The sequence below is a fragment of the Aureobasidium pullulans genome (assembly GCF_000721785.1).
Source record: "Aureobasidium pullulans EXF-150 unplaced genomic scaffold scaffold_2, whole genome shotgun sequence".
Taxonomy (NCBI): domain Eukaryota; kingdom Fungi; phylum Ascomycota; class Dothideomycetes; order Dothideales; family Saccotheciaceae; genus Aureobasidium; species Aureobasidium pullulans.
The window spans coordinates 539,729-556,415 of record NW_021941022.1 but is presented as its reverse complement, the minus strand read 5'-3'; the positions used below and the strand labels follow the sequence as shown (position 1 = coordinate 556,415).

The following is a 16,687-nucleotide window of genomic DNA, read 5'->3' as shown; positions in this document are numbered from 1 at the left end:
TAGGGCTTCCTGGCAATACGGAGCTCGAGTATCCGGCCTCCGATGGTTATCCATTGCGTGTCCCACAACTGTAGGATCGATCTTGAAGGGCCATTTTAATTTGATACTTGCGAGAAGAGGCTAAGAACGTTGATTTTGTTTTCGAATTACGAAACAGAGAGGACGTAAGACGCCATTCCAAAAAGGGAGATGGCGCTGCGTGGGGAAGAACTGGGGAGCAACCTCAACTTCTAACTCTGTTCTTTCTTCTCACCATGTCTTCCATCGATGTCAGCAAATCTGGAATCATTGTGCACGAAGCATCGAGAGCTGTGAAATTCAGCCATAATTGTGTCCGTTCACGAAGGAAAAACTTCTTTGTATTGAATCTCAACTGCCTATCTTGCAAACATCACGACTTTCAACGCTAAAATGGCATCATCGACTTCACGTGTCAACGAACAACTGCAGACACCACCCGCTCGTTCCTACTCGACGACTCCATTATCTGTATTGATATATTTTGCCCAATCAACGAACCAAGGACCCACAAACACAAGACACTCATCGCTTTTGCCATGATTGCCTGCAATCACATCATTCCTATAGGAGGACCTACCATGTTTGGCCTGGGGGATAGGCCTCACATCTCCATGAACAGCTACTGTCAAGACAATGATGTATTGCAGCATCTGTGAAGCAAGTTGCGTGCTAGATGTAGCACATGCTGTATATACATATACCATGACTGCACTTCTTTGCGACTCGATTATCGTGGTGTCGTCTCATCGAACAGAGGGCCAACAATCTCTACCCCTTGTTGAGTACCGATGTTGATGCCGTTCCTCGGAACATATCGCTCTGCCCTCAGCACATCCACATTTAGGATCGCTACCAATAAAAATACAGACGGCTAAATCGATTTTTTCGCCCTCTCAAGAATAAGTTGATCGGCACAGACAGTTGATATCAGTTATCAATCACTGTCTTGCCAGTCCCCCTTTCTCGATCTCTAGTAGCCTCACTGCTCTGTTTTCTTTCCTGTTTTACTCCGCTTTCATTACCGCTTCCAGGAAGCTAATCATGGAGAAGTACCCAGAGCAGACAATTTTTCCTGATGGGAGTACATCTGGAAGCGATGAAGTTCCTACCGGTACGGTGGACTGGACACAAGATGAAGAAAAGAAGCTTGTCCGAAAGTAAGCAGCAAACCTAGACTTGCATCGCCAATCGCACTCGCTAAACGTGAAGCAGACTTGACTTCACCGTCCTACCGTTGTTGACTATGGTCTTTTTCGCACTTCAATTGGATCGCGGCAACATCGGAAGCGCCCTCAACGACAATTTCCTGAAAGACGCAGGAATCACACAATACCAATACAACATCGGTCAACAGCTTCTCTCCGCTGGTATCGTCATTCTCGAGATCCCTAGCAATCTTTTGCTCTACCGCTTTGGCCCTCGGGTTTGGATCTCTAGCCAGATATTCGCATGGGGCCTAGTCGCAACATTCCAAGCCTTCCAACATGGACTTGGAGCTTATCTATCAACAAGACTCTTACTGGGCCTTTGCGAAGCAGGATTTATTCCTGGAGGTTTGTACACTCTCAGCTTGTACTACAAGAAAGAAGAGACCAGCAAGCGTTTCGCCATTTACTTTTTCGGCAACAATTTCGCCAGTGCATGTACTGGCTTATTGGCTTATGGAATGTGAGTAACCACACTCTCAATATCTTTTGTTCTTATCGATACTGATTTGTGCAAGTCTTCACATGCGCGGTATAGCAGGTCTTGCGGGTTGGAGATGGATGTTCCTCATCGAAGGTATCTTCACCATACTCTGCGGCGTCGTCTTCCTTCTCTGTATACCTCTCGGTCCCCAGAACCCAGCAACACTATTCGGATACCGCTACTTTACCGAACGCGAAGAACATATCCTTCGTCAACGAGTCCTGCTCGATGACCCAAGCAAGGAGAAGAAATCACATTCGATCTCGAAGAAAGAGTTGTTGAGCGTTCTTGGCAACTGGAAGATATACCCTCACGTCTTGATCTCACTCTGCGGTATCGCTCCCGCCACAACAATGTCCTCCTACGCACCCTCTCTGGTCAAAAACTTCGGCTACGACAGACTCAAAGCCACAGCCATGGTTTCCGTGGGTCCTTGGATTCAAATCTTCCTCAACTACCTCTCTGGCTATCTCTCGGACAAAACCAACCGCAGAGGCTATGTGATCCTAGGTGGTTTGCTGATGTGGTGGGGCTTCTGTCTAGGCTCATTGGTTCTAGCAGATACGACTCAAAAAGAAGCCAAATACGCCATGCTCGTGCTCGCAATGGCCTCAAGCACTATATGGCATCCGGTTAATGGATCTTGGCTTTCTATGAATGCCAGATCGCCTGCTGAGAGATCAATCACAATGGGTAAGCGGTTTCCCCTTATGTCTCCCACTCTAAGCAAAACTGACAAGGTATACAGCTATGTTCGTTTCAGCAGCCAACCTGGGAGGAATTATCGGTGGACAATTATTCCAGGCTGATGATGCACCTCACTATAAGAAAGGTTGGACGGCGATAGTCTGTTTGATTTCCGTGTCGATTGCGGCTAATCTGTTCGCTAATGGTCAATATCGTATTTTGAACCGTCGGGCGAGAAAGCATCGACGAGATGAAGCTTCTGATGAAAAGAGAGGTGATGAGAGTCAAAGACTTACTTGGATTCTCTAGATAGTTGATTTTACTATATGATTGCTTGATCGATCAACAATAGGACAATTGTATATGATGCTATAAGCAGTTCTTCGAAGAGCTCGTTATCAGAAGTCACTAAAACTCACGTCAAGTCACTCTTTCTTTCCTCAAAGGCTAAAGGACAGGAGTAAAGTCTCAAGACACGCAACAAGGTCGATCTCACAACTATGTTTTCAACGCATCAGAGGCCAGATCATGATAGAAAGAACTTGCATATCAAATGCATCATTTGGTACGACAGCTGCTACCGGGGTATCTCTAGTATTCATCCTCGTCTTCGTCCTCATCAACCTCGTCTTGATCTCCACTACCCTCCTCATCGCCGTAGACGTTGAAGTAATCCATACCAGTCTGAGGAGCACCATCTTCACTTCCACTCTGTATGGGAGAGAATCCTCCATTAGACGTGGAAGCGCCTTCAAAGCCTTCGAATCCTTCATTGAGATCATGGCCATCGATGCTGTAGTCATCGGGTTCGATTTCATCGTCAACACTGCTACGGTCGGATGAACCGACTGATGCTGCGGCGGGACTGGGATTGCGGATACGATTGCGTTGGGCTTGGAAGAAAGCAGCTTCGGTATCTTCGTCATCGGATATCTCGATGGGAGGTCGTGAGTTGCCGTCTGCTGTTGTGGAGCTTTCGCTATCGCTGTCATCGCTATCGATGACCAAGGGACGTGGTCGACGTGCTAGGACGGGTGGCTGCGATCTACGCGATGCGGGCTGCTGGCGGAAATGTGTTGAGATGCGTCTTGGTTCGTCATCGCTATCATCGCTGTCGGAAGCTATGTGATGTACAGCTCGGCGGCGTATAGGTCGTATTTCTTCTTCTTCTTCGTCATCGTCATCATCGTCGTGAATCGTGTATACAGGAACCTGAGGACGATGGAATTGAGGATTGTGGCGCACACCGTCAGAATCGGAGTCAGAATCTGAATCCGAGCTTGATTCAGAATCCGAGTGGTCTTGTTGTTCGTGTCGATGGCGGTTTCTCGGTCTAGCTGGTGTGCGCTCTTCGATGGTAGGTGAGCTGATGGTCATAGCGGTAATCTCGCCGACATCTCTATCGTCCAGGAAGTCATGTATTGAGCCGGATTCATCATCGTCTTCATCTTCCTCATTCAAGTCGTGGCCCATGTCTTCGTCTTCTGCTTCGCTATCCACAATGCGGTGTCTTCTTCCGTCACGAGCGAATTGCTCGAAAGGCAGATTTCTGGGTAGTCGACCGCTTCGTACGAGAAGTCGCCATAATTCTCTTTGCGCGAGGGCTTCTTCTTCACTTCCTAGGTCCGAGCCGAAATCCAGATGCGGTTCTCCTTCGCGAGCTTGTCCGTCGAAGTCTTCGTCGAATTCACCATAGACGGCACTAGCGTCAAGGTCCTCGTCTTCAAAGTCGTCTGAGATTTCTTCGTTGCTCAAGCCTGAGAGACTGTCATCGTCACTGTCGCTTTCGCTGTCGCTATTGCGGTCCATGAGAAGGCCACACTGTCCACACAAGCCACGTTCGACCTCCCAGTTACATTCCGGACATCTGTCGATGTGGTCGATGGGGTCGTGGATAGGGTGTACTCTAGGACGACGAGGCTTGAAGACGCCCCTAAAGAGACCGCCGGTCCGAGGATCTGTGTTGTTCTTATCCTTGCGCACTAGATCCGCCTCTTCAAACTTCCATTGTTCGTGTTGTTCGATGGTTTCGCCGTCGGGTAGAAGATCGTGGCGACGCATGAAGATGTTGGCCATTTCCTTGATGACATAGGAAGGAGCTGGAGGCTGGGTTATGACGTCGCGGCAGTTGGGACATGTCTTCTTCTTGCTGGTGGCGAACCATGTGCATAGACAGCTGTAACAATATGTGTGGCCGCAGGAGATAACGTAGGGTTCGTACAGTAGACGCTCGCAGACTTTGCAGGTAATGAGTTGTCGCAAATCGTCAAAGTCGCCTCGAAGTATCTGAAGCGTCTAGGTGAGACAAAGTTAGCATGCAGAAGTGGGTCGAGGTGAGATGTTGGATACCTGAAGCTCTTGTGATGGAGGGGCGTCGACGGCAGGTTTCACGAGTACCTCCTCAGTGATGGTATCCATATCCATCGGTGGCTGGACAGCTGGAGTATCATCAAACGGAGACGTCTTGGCCCTCTTCCTTGAACCTTCGTCACTCATGGTTGAACGGTCGCGCTTGAGTGTTGGCATGTGTGGCAGGAAGTCGTGTGGCCGGCTTTGATCAACAAATGCCGAGCTGATGGTGGTTGCTGAATCTTTGTAGGCTCCTGAACAGCGTCACGTCGATAGGCCCGGAAGACACCGTGGGGAACTCTGTCGACCTTCACTCTACCCAGTAAGCACGACCACGTCCTTCAGTTGAATATGTGATAATGTTGCGCAAAGAAACTACCGCCTTTGAACTCAACCCTCCATTTCACTATCAAGAGATCGACATCTGACGCGCCAAGCCTGTCGCGGATGACCCTGGAGCTCGCGTCACTTCCATTCCGGGCTCAAAGTGGATTTTGATATTGGGGCAACCCTGTCATGAACATCATCAACTATCCGTACTGTATACCCTTACTGTTACTAACTGTGAGAATACACAAAGCAATTCTAGAGCCACACATGTATCACTGAGAGAGTTGTATGAGTGCTGTCCCAACGGGTCGTTGTTGACCTGAAGAATTCTGTATTCAACTTGGTGACTGACATTGCATCAGTCGAGCGAACTGGGCAAATATCCATGACCAACGGGAATCAAACCCGAACAGAGCTCCCAGCTTGCGAGTTATCTTTACGAACAAATATTAAACGGCAAGATGGGGTTCCACACGGGTACAGTGTCCAGAGAGAGCAGTTAGGTATACGCATTTTCGGAGGACATTTATTCGAGCTTTAAAAACATCCTAGCTTTTGACATGCAGTTCTAACACCGTCTACGAGTAGGACCGAGAACAAATCCACGCGTCCGATGCATATACAGACCGCAAGTAACCCGCAAGCAACGTCAACAGCACAATCTAACCATTCGCTTTCTTCTACTCTACTCTACTTGAGCGAAATGTAACGTTTTCCGCCGGCCACTCCTACTTTGCACACCTTAGATGGTGTCCGGGACAGTACTGCGGGCCACGTCCACGTCTTCAGGGCTTCCTTGATCAATGATCTTGCCATTACCCAAAGCCAGACAGTAGTTTGCACCTCTGACAGCTGAAGGGCGATGAGCAATCGTGATAACAGTGCTCTGCTTCATCTCCTCTCTCAACACACGCTGAATCTCCCATGCAGTGTCCTTGTCGATACTCGCAGTTGCCTCGTCCATGATGACGATTGCACTTCTCCTCAACACTGCACGTGCTAGACCGACGAGTTGACGTTGTCCTTGACTGAGATTCTTGCCACCAGTGTCGATCTGAGTCTGCAAAGTCCAGTTGTAGCTGCCACAAACACGAGCTATGACCGTCTCGCACTCGTCGTCTGCGTGTTGCTCTGTAGGATCAAGATTATGACGCAAAGAACCTGGAAAGAGGACTGGATCTTGGGCCAGGAAAGTTATGCGATTACGCAGAGCTTGCTTGTTGACCTTGGCAATATCGATGCCGCCGATAAGGATACGACCTGACCCTGGAGTCATGGTTGCGAGAAGAGACAGAGCTAGGGTGCTCTTTCCAGAACCTGTGCGGCCGATGACTGCTGTGTTTGAACCTCCCTTCAAAGTGAACGATACATCTGACAGAGCAGGATCAAGGTGGGGTGCATATCGTATAGTGACCTTTTCGAAGACAACGTCGCTGTCGTAAGATGGCCAGTATGCTGGGGGATCGATCTCACCAGCGGGTTCCTGCTCAAGGTGCAGGAGCTCTACAACGCGCTCCACGGATACGAAGTTCAGTTGAAGCTGACCATACTGCTTACACAAAGCATGGACTGCTACCACAAATCTACTAGCGGAAGCGAGTACAAAAGCAGTCAGTCCAGGAGAAAGTCCAGAATTGATCGCCAGTACGGTCAAGATGAATGTCGAGCATGCCGACAGAATGTCAAATCGATACATCAGCCACGCTTGCAAGGACCTAAGAGAATCATTAGCAAGACGAAGATACAAGAAACCAGGAAAACATACCAGTAAAAGTGATCCATGCCTTGGAAAGCATCAGTGACTGCTATCACGCGGTCTTGGAAGCGAGACTGAGCACAGAAGGCTCGAACAGTCGTCAGGCCATTCAGCAAAGCACCGAAGTTAGACATGAGAGGACTCAGGGAGACCATTTCGAGGCGTCTCAAGCTCTGGGAAGTGGGCAGGAATTGCATGAATATGAAGACAAACAGGAGTGTCAATGCAATGGAAAAGACAAGGAACAGAGGCGTGACGCCCGCTATCACGGCAATCGATGTGACCCAAGCAATCGCCTGCCAGGCAACTTGCAAGAACTGATCAGAAATATTGCCGTCGATAGTCGCCACGTCCGAGGTCAGTCTGTTCATCAAGCGTCCAATGGGTACCACGTCGTAATAGTGGAAGGTGGTATGACTGACCTTGTCCATGATATCTTTAAACATGCCCTTACCAGCAGTGTACGTGATGACAAGCATGAAGATCTGAGAGACAAGCAGTGCCAGAGACTCGACGATGATAAGGGCAAAGAACGCGATCAGCCAAGGATATACATTGACACCGGGGTCCGGAAATCGGGCAAATAAACGGGAGACTGGACTCGAAGAGGCGACATAAGAGTCAGCATGGAGTATCTGCAGGCTAAACACCTGCTCCACCTCCTTGTATGCTTCTCCCCATTCCTATTCCGATGGCATTAGCGTGTATACTTCTCAAGTCAGTTGCAGAAACAAGCATTACCTTAAAGAGCCACGACTCGGCTACCATTAGAAGACGGAATGTAGCAGCAGAAAGGATGACAAGGAACCACCACTTCAGACGACCAGCTTTGATGTATTGCCAGTATACTGCAGCCTTGACTCCTCCATGCTCACGGTGTTCCTCGTCCTCGAACTTGTCTGGTACAGCAGCGGACTCCTGTGCTTCATCAACCTTGACCATTTTTGCATCCTGAAGAGTCTGTGCGGTGTGCGAGTTTGTTGGGCTCAGATGCAGCGAATCTCCCTGCGATGTCTGTGCTGTTCCGTCGGTGATCTCGACGAGCTGTTCAGCCAAGCCCTTACACAGATCTGTGCGATGAGTGACCAAAACGACTGTTCGACCTTTGACAAGATCACCTCCAAAACACTTGGCGACGATGGACTCGGCAGTCTGCTGGTCAAGTGCGCTCAGAGGATCATCGAGAAGAAGAATCTTAGCGCGGCTGTAGATTGCGCGTGCCAGAGCAACTCTGGCTTTCTGTCCTCCCGACAAACCTATGCCATTCTCTCCAATACTAGACAGGTCCCCATGCTTGAAATTAGCGAGGTCTGCAGTCAGAGCACAGGCTTCGAGAGTTTGCTTATACCGTACGTCATCGTATGGAGACGAGAACAAGATGTTGTCACGGATACTCATACTTTGAAGCCACGGCGCCTGAGCACAGTAACCGATGGGAGCGTCTGGCTTAATCAGCTCACCATCATGAAGATCCAATTCCCCAAGTAAGGCCTGCAACAAAGCACTCTTGCCTGCTGCAACCTGGCCAAACACTATGGTAAGGCCTGGTGGGAACGAGATTGTGAGGTTATGAAGGACATTTTTTGAGAGTCCTGGCCATGCAAAAGTGGCAGCCCTTAGCTCAAGAACATCGGCAAATGTCGAAGCAGAGTTGTCATCTGCGGTCTTGTTTGGTTCCTTCATGAAGGCCTCAATACGACCCACAGCAACCGACGCGTTGAGTAGTACTGTTATCAGTCCCGGTATCTCTCTCAGGTCACTTTGCAACATGTTGAACAGTTGCAAAGCAGGAAAGGCAATGTCGATGCGCAACTCGTGGCCAGCTAGAGCTGTAAACCCGTAAAAAGCCGCGACTGGCAGCAAACCACTGCCCAGAATGTTGACAAATCTGATAGCATTGGTCCAAAGATAAGTGATGACTTTGAGATCAAGCTCCGATTGCCTGGCTTCTAAGATTCTCTCGAGCCAGACAGGATGCCAACCATACCATCGAAGGTGACGGATTGCTTCCACATATGCAGAGACCTGCTGCAGCTTGACATCCGTAGCCTTGCGACGAAGACGTTCCTTTTTGACAAGGATGCTGGCGAATATGCCATTCAGAATTTGGGCGATAACAACGACAGCAACTCCAAGCAGACACGAGGGGCCGAGCAAGTTCCATACCAAGCACAAAGACAATATCATGCCCAGGGGTTTGTTGATCAAGGTCTGGAACTCCCAGAATCGTTGGCTTACCTATCAACATAAGTCAGTACGGGGATTTTGAGAAATTTGGTAAATCTTACCTCATAGACGTCTCCACGCATCAAGTTGAGAATTTTGCCCATAGAGGCTGGCGCATTGTCCTCGGTAACAGGAGTCGACTTCTTGTTACATGAAAAGGGTAATCCAGCACGAGTCTTTTTGAGAATTTTGGACAAAAAGGATTGTTTCTCGTTCGTCTTGCTGGTGTGGCCGTTCAGGAGCCTGGAACTTTCATCTCCTCCATCTTCGCTCGACGGCATGTCACGATCGGAATCCTCGTTCTGAGTCTCATCAATCTGATTTTCAGTCTTGTCTTTGATGGTCGCGACGATTTTTCTGTTGAGTGTCTTTTCATACAGCATCGTGATCATCTCTCCTCGAGACCTCTCGTACGCACGTCTGCCGAACCAAAGACTGAAAACTGCGCTCTGCGCAGCAACTAATCTCACGACAAGGATGAGAACAGCAAAAGATATGGCAGGCTTTTTCTCAAACCTTAGATTGGCCATAGCCTTGAGTAGTTGCTGGAGTAGTATGGGCGCAGAGTAATTGGCCGCCAGCTCCAGTATAGCAAGCACCGTGAGTAGAGCAAGATCAACCCAGTTCGCACGTAGTAGTCGCCTAACGACTGTTCCATGGAGCTCACGGAATGCGTCGTGCAGGTGACGATGCTGGAATTCATATCCGAGAAACCAAACATCATCCTCATTCAGCTGTCTTGTTTTGCCAACCGAGATGAGCGAAGACATCCATGATACGGTCATCCATTGCCAGAGAGTGAGACTGTCTTCCGGGGACCTGAGCTCTGCAGTCGGAGGACTAAAAGGTTGACATATACCCTCTCGTGATAGCGACGGGTCTCGAAGTGGCAAATTGACGACAGCGGCGATACTGATCAGTGAGATGCTAATATTGATGACGTGAATGGCAATAACAAGATTGTAGATTCCAGAATCCCATATGTCAGGCTCCAATGTGGAGGCAAGTGTTGAAACTTGCAATACGAACAGGGTAGTGTAGATCAGAAGCAGGAATATCGACGCCGTTCGCGGCCTGACTAGTATCAGGTGGAAGGCGGCGATAGCCAACAGTATAGAAGGCGATGCGAGCTTGAGCAGAGCCTGCAGTACAAATCCAATGATTGCAAGGACAAAGAGAAGAATCGCGACCCACGGAAGACCTTGCTTCTTCTCTGGCACAGTCTCGTCGTTGACCTCACTGGGCTCCTCAATGAAAGGCTTCATCCATCGTGGCTGTCGAAGTAGAGAGATCATAACGGTATCTGACCCCCCAATTGTTCAGGAGATGCCAAATCTGGTCGAGGGGACTCGGCTCCGAAACCAGGAAAACACGAATGACTTGAAGGATGATTGACGTGCTCGAATTGCGTTGTTGGAAGGCGGCTTGGCGCAGGCGCGTACTTGCGTATTTCAGGCAGACATCGATACCTGTTCAGGCAGGACACATTTAAGGTCTCAAAAGACAGCTTCGAACATCTGGAAGGTGCTACTCTGGAGTCAAAGCCAAGTTGTGTATCGAAGCGGGAGTCCAGTCGTCACTGACGTTTGGCTCGTTCGCATCGAGGCGATTGACTTCCGGGCCGAGATCGGCCGAACTAAACCCTTGAGTTGGGAACATAAGATGGACCAGAGCGCATAGTGTGATGATAGAGAAGGAGAATCCGTGTACCAGGTCATCATTCATCGAACAACCAACGTCCTTGTGTTCTCGTTGGAAAATTTGGATATCCACATCTTCACAAAGTACCCGAACACACTTATGCAACATGGTGCACGGACTTGTCTGGTGTATACCAGTGGCTATGAACAGTTCGTGGATATATCAAGAGTGTACAGACACGCACAAACGAGTATTCCATCAAGTTCGTCAATCTGAATATATGGGTACCAAGAGCCCGTTCTATTCGTATTATGCGTTTGAACAATGCAGTCTCCTGCCGGAGTCAATCATTGTTAGTAAAGGTCTTGCGCAAAGCCATGTCTTATCATCACTTAGAACGTCTTAGAACGCTCGAACAACAGAAAGTCTCAAAGCCTGTGTAATTGACAAGTTCAACACCGAGACCAAACTCCTTAATTAAGATCAAACAAGATTTCCGAAATGCGATCCCAATCCAGTACCATTTCGACTCCTCCACATACGCATTCTTCCGTTACAAGAGAGTTCAGCTATGCGCCGACCTCAAGCAGAACCTCGAGTCTCAGGTCCCATCACGCCCCTTCGTCCAGAGAAACATCGAGCACACAGTTCCACTACGCACCCCTGTCATCAACAACCTTCCTGTCTCATTCGCTTCACCACCCGCCGCCTTCTTCACCCAGCTCAAAACCAACATCTTCGCACTCCTATTCATCAGATCACACCAGCCGACCAGGCTATCCAGTCACAACTTCCAGCCTCACATCACCATACACTACAACAGGGCCTGCACAAAGCTTGGCTCCTATAGACACGTTACCGCCAGGGCCATCAGTCGGACTCACAATCGCGGTACCAGTTCTGATAGCGCTACTGCTGACTGCAGCTGTAGCGATCTGGCTTGTGGAAGTCCAAGGCCAGGGACAGCCCAAGAGGACAGGACACAAACAAGAAAGCAGAGTCGAGAGTCAGCCAGAGTTCATCTCGGGACCTGTTGGTTTGGGCATCAGCCTCTACCCCACAGCGAAAGAAATGAACAGCCTTGGACGCGAGGTAAATGCATTGAGTTGGTTCGACAGAGTGATGGAGAGACTGGTAAATTTTGCGGTGTTCAGATCGAGGACTGAGCTTGGATCGGACGCCGGAGAGAATTTATTGCTTCCAATCCAAAAAGACAAAAGAGCGGAAAGCAATACGAGTAGATTTCAGGTTGACACCGAGCTTGAGTCAATCCGAGGATGCTAGAGCCATAGGACAACGTAGACTCAGTTGAAGAGAATCGCTCCAGAACTCCCTGATCCTTGTCACAGACCTCGTGTACATCTGTCCATTGAGAGCGGATACTCGCATGCGCTCCTCCCGAAGATTATGCCCGCACCAAATCCACCTCGCCTATCAATAGCTTCTTCGACATCAACTCTGCGCCAGGAGGCTGATATTTCCTGCCACGAGAGGGTTGATCAGACAGCGAAGAATGGGAAATTCTCAAGCGGGCAATTCAACAGCAGCGTCTCGGTCTTTCGCTCGCTGCTCCTGCTCCTGGGCGTATTGCTTAATGCCGGTGACCCAGTTCTCGAAATTCTTCTGGAGTGCCTGACCAAATTTCCACTTGACAATTCGAGCGGCAAGTCCTGAAAAGGTCTCCCACGACCTGTAGATACATGTGCCGTCACCCAGATCCTCGATTTCGTTGACCCTCTCGGCGACCAAGATAAATTTTGGGGTAAAGCTGCCCTTGTTGTCCATGATCCAGTTTATGCGGGTGATTCTACCCGGCTGGAGGCCAGACGGACACTCATCGACATGTGTGACTATCTCTTTGCTATTGGTGGTCATAGATGGAGTCATGTTGACTTCAAAGCTCAGAACCATGTCTTTTTTGAGCCCGGGGTCGATAGAGTCGGCTTCGTCATCAGACCGTTTGACGATTGTTACAGAAGGCACAAAGCTGTTCCAATCTCCCCAAATGGACGTATCAATCAGAGCATTGTAGACGGTCGAAGGCGGGGCCGTCACTGTTGCTTCAGCATATGCACTGAAGAAACCTCCGGATGGAATGGTAGGCGTTGGCCTCGGAGTACTCGTATCGGCCATTTAGAAGATGGTTTAGAAAATTAAGCAAGGGAGTGTGGTAACAAGAGAGAAAGTGAGAAGCACCCGGACGGTGATGGAGGAGAAAGATGGTGATGTCAAGACTGGGGTGAAGGAGAGAGAATGAAAGCAGGGCAAGATAGTCAAGGTAGGCTGGCGATATTATAAAGCAAAGTCATAGCAGTAAAGGCATACGAGTACACGTACATGATGCTCATTTGACGATAGACGGTTACATGTCAGCAGGGTCGCACATGGTTGTCTGCACGGAGGTGGGTGAAGTTCGTCCATTTGGGTCCAAGCGCCATCCACATCGGACGCGCTGCATGGACTATCCGAAGACCATCTTGACCCATCCATAAGTCTCCCAACCTTGTCCACACACACCCGCCCCTCTCATATTGTAGCCGCATCATGGCGAGCAGTCCTCCCGGAAGCGCGACTTCACCGCCTCCCGGTGGCCCGCAGTTGGCGCTACCAAAGAAGCGCCCTTCAATCACCGTGCCCGGCCAGCCTCCGTCATACAAGCGTCGCAAAGCATCGAATGCCTCCAGTTCTACCCATCCTCTGCGCCAAACCTCTTTCCCGCCGCCGGATCGCCCAGGACGAGAATACAGTCCCGACACGCAAGCTTCTCAAGCCGCATACTCGCCAATCTCGCGCCGTAGCGATAGTCTCGACATCGACGATGAGATCAACAGTGTTGTGAGCGGTCGCACAGGCACCGGCGGCAACAAGAAAGAGCGCCCGAACAAGGGCAAGAAGGTCGGAAAGGTCGGACGCCCCCCAAAGAACCGTGGCGATACTGCTAGTCTGATCGACGGCGATGGTGGCCGTAAAGGCACTTCAACCAATGCCGGCAACAACGAAGACGGTCCCGCCGATGATGCCAACAGCGAAGACGAAGAAGACGGCGGCGACGATGTCAACACCCTGGAAGGTGGTAAGCTCACCAAGGCTGCCATGGATGCCGAGAAAGAGCGCAAGGCCATGTTTAGCACACATATCCACCCCGCCCATGCCGAAATCTACGAGACGTGGAATCGCATACATCTGAAGAAGGAAGTTGTTCGCCGTCTTGCCAACCAGACCCTTTCACAGTCAGTCCCTGCCAGCGTGGTGACTACCATCAATTCTTACACCAAAATCTTTGTCGGTGAGATTGTTGATCGCGCACGCGAGGTACAGAAGGAATGGCTTGCTGCCGCTGAGAAGTTGCCTACGGACGACAAGAACGAGGAAGCCTTCGGTAAGGATGGCGAGGGTGAGCCAAGGGTCAGAGAGCGTGATAGAGGCCCTTTGCTACCTGACCACCTGCGCGAGGCCCTCAGAAGATACAAATACGACAGATCTGGAGGCACTGTGGGTTTCACCGGCATCAGTCTGGAAGGCAGGGAGTCTGCTGCTGTTAGAAACGGCGGCAGAAAGCTCTTCAGATGAGCGATGAACTCCTGCTCCACGCGACAAGCACATACAACCTCATCTCCCTCGTGAACAGCATAGTTCACCAGCGATATTTACGAGCCCTCGCCTCTCTATTCATCAAAGACAAGCAGCCGGCGCATGCTGATTTTCGGAACATCCCAGCACAATGCTATCAAGCAGTGACCCTGCCAAAGATACAGATGCTGCGACCAGTTCATTATCAAGGCTGCTGGAAAGGCCAGCTTGAGCCCATAACGCGCCTATCGATATGGCAGGCCCACTATGGCGCTCCTTCCCATATCACTTCAAGACTAATTTTGCTTGGTCAACCAGATGAAGGCCGAGATCAGGCAGGTACACTCGTCATCACTTTCCCTAGCATGAAACATGGCCGACATTTAAAGAGAGCAATTGGGACTTCGCCGCTGAATTCGTTAATCTAGTTTCATGAGTCGTAAACATGCCGTGAAAGCTCAACAATCAGAACCCGCTTTTCGTCCCTCGAACCATTGTCCTCGTATCCATCTTGTTCGTCATGTTCAACTCTGTCTCGGTAGCCACACTGCTCAAGACGCCCAGGTGCAAAGGTTTCGACATCGTCCTTGCCTGGTCTCCAGACTCGAGATCCATCGTGTCGTGTTTTTCAGCTTCGCTATCTGGAGGTGAGTCTGCCGCTGTTTTCGTAGACCCAAAACAATTAAGCGTACTGCCGAGAGATGATTTGCAGAGCTTGCTGGTCGAGCGATCGCATGTTGATCTGCTTTGCAACACGATTTTTGTCCTGGCAGAACATCTTTGGAACAGCGGTCGCAATGTCGCCAGACTCGCAGCAATGATTCCCAAGGCGCCCTCGATCATTGTCCAGATCAAAGGCTTCATACTTCTGCTGTAGATGTTGCCACCGGGTCCGATTTCAGGAATGTAGACGGTTCGTACGATACTGGCAATGCTTCCTACCACTGCGAGGAGCAGAATACCACAGCAAGACGCCTTTGCTGCCCGTGACATCTTGGTTTGGATCAGGAAATGGATGGCCAGTACCGGAAACACCCAGTCCGTGAGTGCGTTCAGTCCGCCATGTATGTATCCAGTGATACTGAGGATGCGGAACGAGACGCATTTGCCAGTGGCCTGCTTCATCACATAGTTCCCAGGTATGCCGCACTCGAATACTACGAGGAAGAACATCATGGTCGCCACGGTTGCGTAGACCACAACACTGATCCAGACGACGTATCGAGCCCAACGCACAATCAGGAATCTTAGGAAGAAAAAGGCCAGCGAGATCTTGAGCACGACGGTGCCGGCGATATAGAGGGCTTGTTCGGCGCAAATAAGCTGACATGACAGGTTAATATCTTTCAATCATGTTTCCGATGCCAGCACGGTAGTACCCACTTCTGCATATATCTCAAGATTTGCCAGGGACGCTGGTTTCGACTCCACATCTGCTAGCATCAACCAGACAGTGCACTCGCCGATGAAGATTGCCTGTGTTGGTTAGCTATGCGGTTCCATCTGACAGGGAAGATCTACTGACAAGCGCCAACAAGATGAACCAGTCATCCCATCCCCAGCATCTAGAGATCTTCGTTCGTGTCCAGACTCGCAGTGCTACGAGGATACAAGATATAGCGAAGAAAGTGCCATTGAGTGCTCTCATGAGCTCAAGTTTGCCAGCCTCTATCGAATACTGAGGTATCTGACTCATGGCTGCTGTTTACCGGACCGGATGGCAAATGGTCGATTGAAATTGGTGCTGATCGATACCTGAACAATCACCAGAGCCATCCCAAGAGGTCCGGACGATCACCTATATACGACCTACTTTCTTGAAGAAAAGAGAGGGCAAAGCACCATACGCACGTAACTCAAAATGCATTTATTGAGACATCGAGAACGGGAACGATCACCGCCAGACCTGGCAGCTGTCGAACACGTTTGGCGTGCTTTGCGTCTGGATTCAACTCCTTCACAGGCAGTAGGCAAGATCCCGCAACGGTCTTGACTCAAGGAACACGGCAAATTCTTGTAGCTCACCAACGGTTTTTGTCCTGGCCATCGAATCATTATTTAATTTGGCATCTTGTCCAGGTCTCGACTTATACATTAGGACATCACCAAACTCATCTTCAACTCTCTTTCTAACATGGCAATTGCAGAACTCCAAAATGATCAAGACATGGCAATTGTTGCACAGCAATCTTGAAAAACAAACGATGTGGCTTCGGAGTAGCCTATACTGCATGCCGAGACGTATTTAAATGTCGACGTTTTTTTCCGCAACGGTTATACACAAAAACATGCCGACTCCACAACCCTATTTGAGCATTGCACTGCACTTCACGCCTCGACTTACTATCACACGGAATACTTGCCCTTATTGCTAGGATATATCTGTTCTTACCGCTTGCGCCTTCGGCTCAACTTGTA

At 49.8% G+C, this 16,687-nt stretch overlaps 8 protein-coding genes across 8 annotated transcripts; 3 read left to right on the top strand and 5 right to left on the bottom strand.

The window, feature by feature from the left end:
- Positions 1-1,062: 1,062 nt before the first annotated feature.
- Positions 1,063-2,706, top strand: M438DRAFT_265748 (alternative sulfate transporter; the record flags this gene model as incomplete). Its single annotated transcript, XM_029900047.1, has 4 exons — positions 1,063-1,178; positions 1,234-1,689; positions 1,745-2,403; positions 2,459-2,706. The coding sequence occupies 4 exons, from the start codon at positions 1,063-1,065 to the stop codon at positions 2,704-2,706; spliced, it is 1,479 nt and encodes a 492-aa protein (XP_029764567.1).
- Positions 2,707-2,917: 211 nt separating this feature from the next.
- M438DRAFT_310607 (uncharacterized protein) lies at positions 2,918-5,136 on the bottom strand. The gene is made up of 2 exons (XM_029902430.1): positions 4,747-5,136; positions 2,918-4,692 (listed from the first exon to the last, which is right to left on the bottom strand). Exons 1-2 carry the CDS (start codon positions 4,921-4,923, stop codon positions 2,989-2,991), a joined length of 1,881 nt encoding a protein of 626 aa, XP_029764566.1. The 5' UTR covers positions 4,924-5,136; the 3' UTR covers positions 2,918-2,988.
- Positions 5,137-5,604: 468 nt separating this feature from the next.
- Positions 5,605-10,596, bottom strand: M438DRAFT_288576 (P-loop containing nucleoside triphosphate hydrolase protein). The gene is made up of 4 exons (XM_029901662.1): positions 9,121-10,596; positions 7,574-9,070; positions 6,842-7,515; positions 5,605-6,791 (listed from the first exon to the last, which is right to left on the bottom strand). The coding sequence occupies exons 1-4, from the start codon at positions 10,351-10,353 to the stop codon at positions 5,819-5,821; spliced, it is 4,377 nt and encodes a 1,458-aa protein (XP_029764565.1). The 5' UTR covers positions 10,354-10,596; the 3' UTR covers positions 5,605-5,818.
- M438DRAFT_82149 (uncharacterized protein) lies at positions 10,470-11,007 on the bottom strand. The gene has a single exon (XM_029910346.1). It carries the CDS (start codon positions 10,865-10,867, stop codon positions 10,586-10,588), a length of 282 nt encoding a protein of 93 aa, XP_029764564.1. The 5' UTR covers positions 10,868-11,007; the 3' UTR covers positions 10,470-10,585.
- A 78-nt stretch (positions 11,008-11,085) lies between these two features.
- M438DRAFT_341975 (uncharacterized protein) lies at positions 11,086-12,436 on the top strand. The gene has a single exon (XM_029904639.1). It carries the CDS (start codon positions 11,201-11,203, stop codon positions 11,981-11,983), a length of 783 nt encoding a protein of 260 aa, XP_029764563.1. The 5' UTR covers positions 11,086-11,200; the 3' UTR covers positions 11,984-12,436.
- M438DRAFT_82129 (uncharacterized protein) lies at positions 12,104-13,106 on the bottom strand. The gene is made up of 2 exons (XM_029910345.1): positions 12,587-13,106; positions 12,104-12,490 (listed from the first exon to the last, which is right to left on the bottom strand). The coding sequence occupies exons 1-2, from the start codon at positions 12,830-12,832 to the stop codon at positions 12,224-12,226; spliced, it is 513 nt and encodes a 170-aa protein (XP_029764562.1). The 5' UTR covers positions 12,833-13,106; the 3' UTR covers positions 12,104-12,223.
- Positions 13,107-13,609: 503 nt separating this feature from the next.
- On the top strand, positions 13,610-14,269 carry M438DRAFT_237234 (uncharacterized protein; the record flags this gene model as incomplete). The annotated part of the gene is made up of 1 exon (XM_029899479.1): positions 13,610-14,269. A coding segment is annotated over one exon (660 nt), but the record flags the coding sequence as incomplete, so codon positions are not given.
- A 465-nt stretch (positions 14,270-14,734) lies between these two features.
- On the bottom strand, positions 14,735-15,965 carry M438DRAFT_351652 (uncharacterized protein; the record flags this gene model as incomplete). Its single annotated transcript, XM_029906734.1, has 3 exons — positions 14,735-15,592; positions 15,653-15,745; positions 15,795-15,965. The coding sequence occupies 3 exons, from the start codon at positions 15,963-15,965 to the stop codon at positions 14,735-14,737; spliced, it is 1,122 nt and encodes a 373-aa protein (XP_029764560.1).
- Between the last annotated feature and the right edge of the window lie 722 nt (positions 15,966-16,687).

Coding starts and splice junctions, on each gene's coding strand:
- M438DRAFT_341975 (XM_029904639.1), top strand. CDS start 11,201: ATGCGATCCCAATCCAGTACCATTTCGACTCCTCCACATACGCATTCT.
- M438DRAFT_82149 (XM_029910346.1), bottom strand. CDS start 10,867: ATGTTGCATAAGTGTGTTCGGGTACTTTGTGAAGATGTGGATATCCAA.
- M438DRAFT_82129 (XM_029910345.1), bottom strand. CDS start 12,832: ATGGCCGATACGAGTACTCCGAGGCCAACGCCTACCATTCCATCCGGA. Junction 12,491..12,586: donor TTCTGAGCTTTGAAGTCAAC/ATGACTCCATCT, acceptor ACCCGCATAAAC/TGGATCATGGACAACAAGGG.
- M438DRAFT_310607 (XM_029902430.1), bottom strand. CDS start 4,923: ATGCCAACACTCAAGCGCGACCGTTCAACCATGAGTGACGAAGGTTCA. Junction 4,693..4,746: donor CTCCATCACAAGAGCTTCAG/GTATCCAACATC, acceptor TGTCTCACCTAG/ACGCTTCAGATACTTCGAGG.
- M438DRAFT_288576 (XM_029901662.1), bottom strand. CDS start 10,353: ATGATCTCTCTACTTCGACAGCCACGATGGATGAAGCCTTTCATTGAG. Junction 9,071..9,120: donor TGCGTGGAGACGTCTATGAG/GTAAGATTTACC, acceptor TTATGTTGATAG/GTAAGCCAACGATTCTGGGA. Junction 7,516..7,573: donor CCGAGTCGTGGCTCTTTAAG/GTAATGCTTGTT, acceptor CCATCGGAATAG/GAATGGGGAGAAGCATACAA.